This window comes from Aplysia californica, unplaced genomic scaffold (assembly GCF_000002075.1).
Source record: "Aplysia californica isolate F4 #8 unplaced genomic scaffold, AplCal3.0 scaffold00095, whole genome shotgun sequence".
NCBI classification, from domain to species: Eukaryota; Metazoa; Mollusca; class Gastropoda; order Aplysiida; family Aplysiidae; genus Aplysia; species Aplysia californica.
This window is the reverse complement of record NW_004797365.1, coordinates 1,065,461-1,068,238: the sequence shown is the minus strand read 5'-3', so window position 1 is coordinate 1,068,238 and position 2,778 is coordinate 1,065,461. Positions and strand designations below refer to the sequence as shown.

General features: G+C 40.1%; 1 protein-coding gene across 1 annotated transcript in view; it reads right to left on the bottom strand.

The window, feature by feature from the left end:
- Positions 1-2,778, bottom strand: part of LOC101856565 (long-chain-fatty-acid--CoA ligase 5) — a gene marked incomplete in the record, with an annotated part of 32,169 nt that overhangs the window by 23,117 nt on the left and 6,274 nt on the right. Inside the window, 2 exon segments of the mRNA XM_005095103.3 lie at positions 231-403; positions 882-981. Coding sequence (XP_005095160.2) covers positions 231-403; positions 882-981 — 273 coding nt within the window.

Sequence of the window (2,778 nt, the reverse complement as noted above, 5' to 3'; positions counted from 1 at the left end):
ACAATTACAACAACAACAACAACAACAACAGCAACAACACAACAACAACAACAACAACAACAACAACAACACAACAAGGACAACAACGAAATCATAGACTAAAATCTAATTAAACACAATATTCTTGCTCCAACACAAACTCCGAAATCATTCATATCATCATCATCATCATCAACAACAACAGCAACAACAACGGCAACAACAACAACAACAGCAACAACACTGCTCACCTGGATGTCTGCAAACGTGACAACATCCACGCCTGCTTGTTTAGCCTCGGCCTTGACCTTTTCACCGACGTTCTCCACCACCACGACTGTCTTCAGGCACGCGACCTCTGACTTTAAGCTGAGCAAGGTTGTGACCTTCTGGGCAGTGTCACACATAACTAGCTCTATCTCACCTGTAGCATGTTTGATACCAGACAGAAACAACAACATTAGTTTGTTTGTTTGTATGTGCTTGTTTATTTATTTGTTTATTTGTTTGTTTATAAAAGACAGTTGTGTTTTTAAGTTACAAAGAAACACATCGACACATTGAAGTTAACTTACTGAGTGTACATTCTATCCCTTTCAAACTCTTGTATAAAAAGCACTTTCTATTAATCTTTGTATTCTTTGATGGCAGGGTGCCTGGTTGGCGCTGCTCTGATGCGCCTTCTTTCCTACTAAATATATATCAACCTTTTCTTTCCTTCATTCTTTTGTTTGTTACTCTCTTGTAACACCTCTAATCTTCGGCGATTATATGACCTTAGTGTGTTGCAAGTGTCCTCTTAATAAAACTGAAAACTTTGATTACATGATTTTCTCAGAGAGGAACATAAATTAATATGAAAGATTTCGAACTCAACCTCTCCTTAACTTCCATTAACTTACACTGTGTCAAGATATACTTCACAGCAGGGAGACCCAGGGTGTCATAGATTGGAACAGGAACCATTGAAAAAGCCTGGCATCCAAAGTCTGCTATGCACCACTGAAGACAGAGAGGAACATAAAGAGGCTCAGGCAGTTGAAGGATGATTTGACAACGTCGATGGAGTTACTGAAATTGAACGTAAATACTATGTGACTACCGTCACTACAATTATGATCGTTTTGGAGGCTGGCTGCTTTTTCCTTGCCTTCCCGGAACATATCAGGCACAATCAACATAAACAGAAAGACGGATTTACTAGATAAGATATATTTTCCCTGCAATAATTGACCTCGTGTCTTTTATGTTTAAGGCGAAGAGGTTTACCCCAAGACTTAAATTCAAACATTCTACACCCTGCACTGTCATAGCGGCCTCTCTTTGCTCCAATAAAAGCTTCGCTTCCAAGCGTGCTCACAATGGGCACCCAAATAAAGGGCAAAACGCTTGTCTATGGTCGAGAACGTGAGGCACCTTCCCTGTTTGCCCTGTTATGGTTCCAAAGTAAGCCTAACGGAACGATGAGCTCCACAGTAAACCGGCATTACATTAGAATATTATTACAATACAAGTCTATGGCCAAACCTTGACACAACAGACCCCGGTTCACGGATCAAAGCAGAAAAGATGACAACAGTTACACAAAATAAAAATAAAAATAAATTCCACTTTTATTGATCTCAGTTGGGAAATTCCTGGTGCAATGATACACATACATTTTTAAACAACACACATATAAACATGAAGTATATATTTTTAGAAATACAACAATATATCGGCATTACATAACACACTATATCACAACCATACTGACAATCAACGCGCCATTGCTGGTAGCTACTGTGCAGCGCCCTCTTTTTGAGCTAGAGTTATCGTGTCCTGTTCGAGGACACACACCAGTGACCACCCACCAAAACAAATTGTCACAGACCCACCACAACAAATTGTCACAGACATAATAATATGCTTGACATTTGTTGTGAGCCAGATTTCACTAAGTACTCGGCCATTGGAGTCCCTACGTACAATGACGCTTTGCTTGTCGTTTATGAATGTGCAACAAGCAGGGGAAAAGGTGTCAAGTTGCGGTCCGGATTAAGCCTTTCCGAATATCTCGCAATCCAAAGCAGGAGATAATTGGACAAAATGGGTTGGAAAACCCGAGCTCCCTAAAAAAAGATAATGTCTGACACTATAGTATAATTGTGTCACTCATGAGCATTTCATGAGATAAAATGTTAGATCTTGTGCTTTGGGTTTGGCCGTAAACAATTAGTTTGAATCATCAAGATGGACAGTTTTGTCTTAATTAGTTAGAAACTCACCGCGTTCATATTTATAATTTTTTACTAGATTAGATCGACCCGCAGGCCGGACTAAAAATGGGTCCAGGGCCGAATCCAGCCCGTGCCTGTTGTATAACTTCCTTTATAACACAAACAAGTCTATATAAAGGCAGGGCAGAGCTTTTAAAAAAAATAGGGGTGTGGAAATTTTAGTTTTCCTCTGCCACAAACTACAGATAGAACAAAGACGTAAAACAGAGGAAACTGTTAAGTTATTACTTCAGAGCGGCACTCCGTCACTGGCACCACGTTACGTGCACCTCCTGTCGGTGGGACAACAGACTGTCATTGACAATTGACATTATCCATCGTAAGAGTGAAAAATAGTAATAGTCGTTAAGAAGTAAGAGACTTGGAGAGAGAGAGAGAGAGAGAGAGAGAGAGAGAGAGAGAGAGAGAGAGAGAGAGAGAGAGAGAGAGTAAAGAGAAAAGTGAGGGAGGGATAGGGATTGAGATATAATGAGACAGGAAATTTACAATGCTCAAGGATAGATAGCAAGGCTAAAACAGC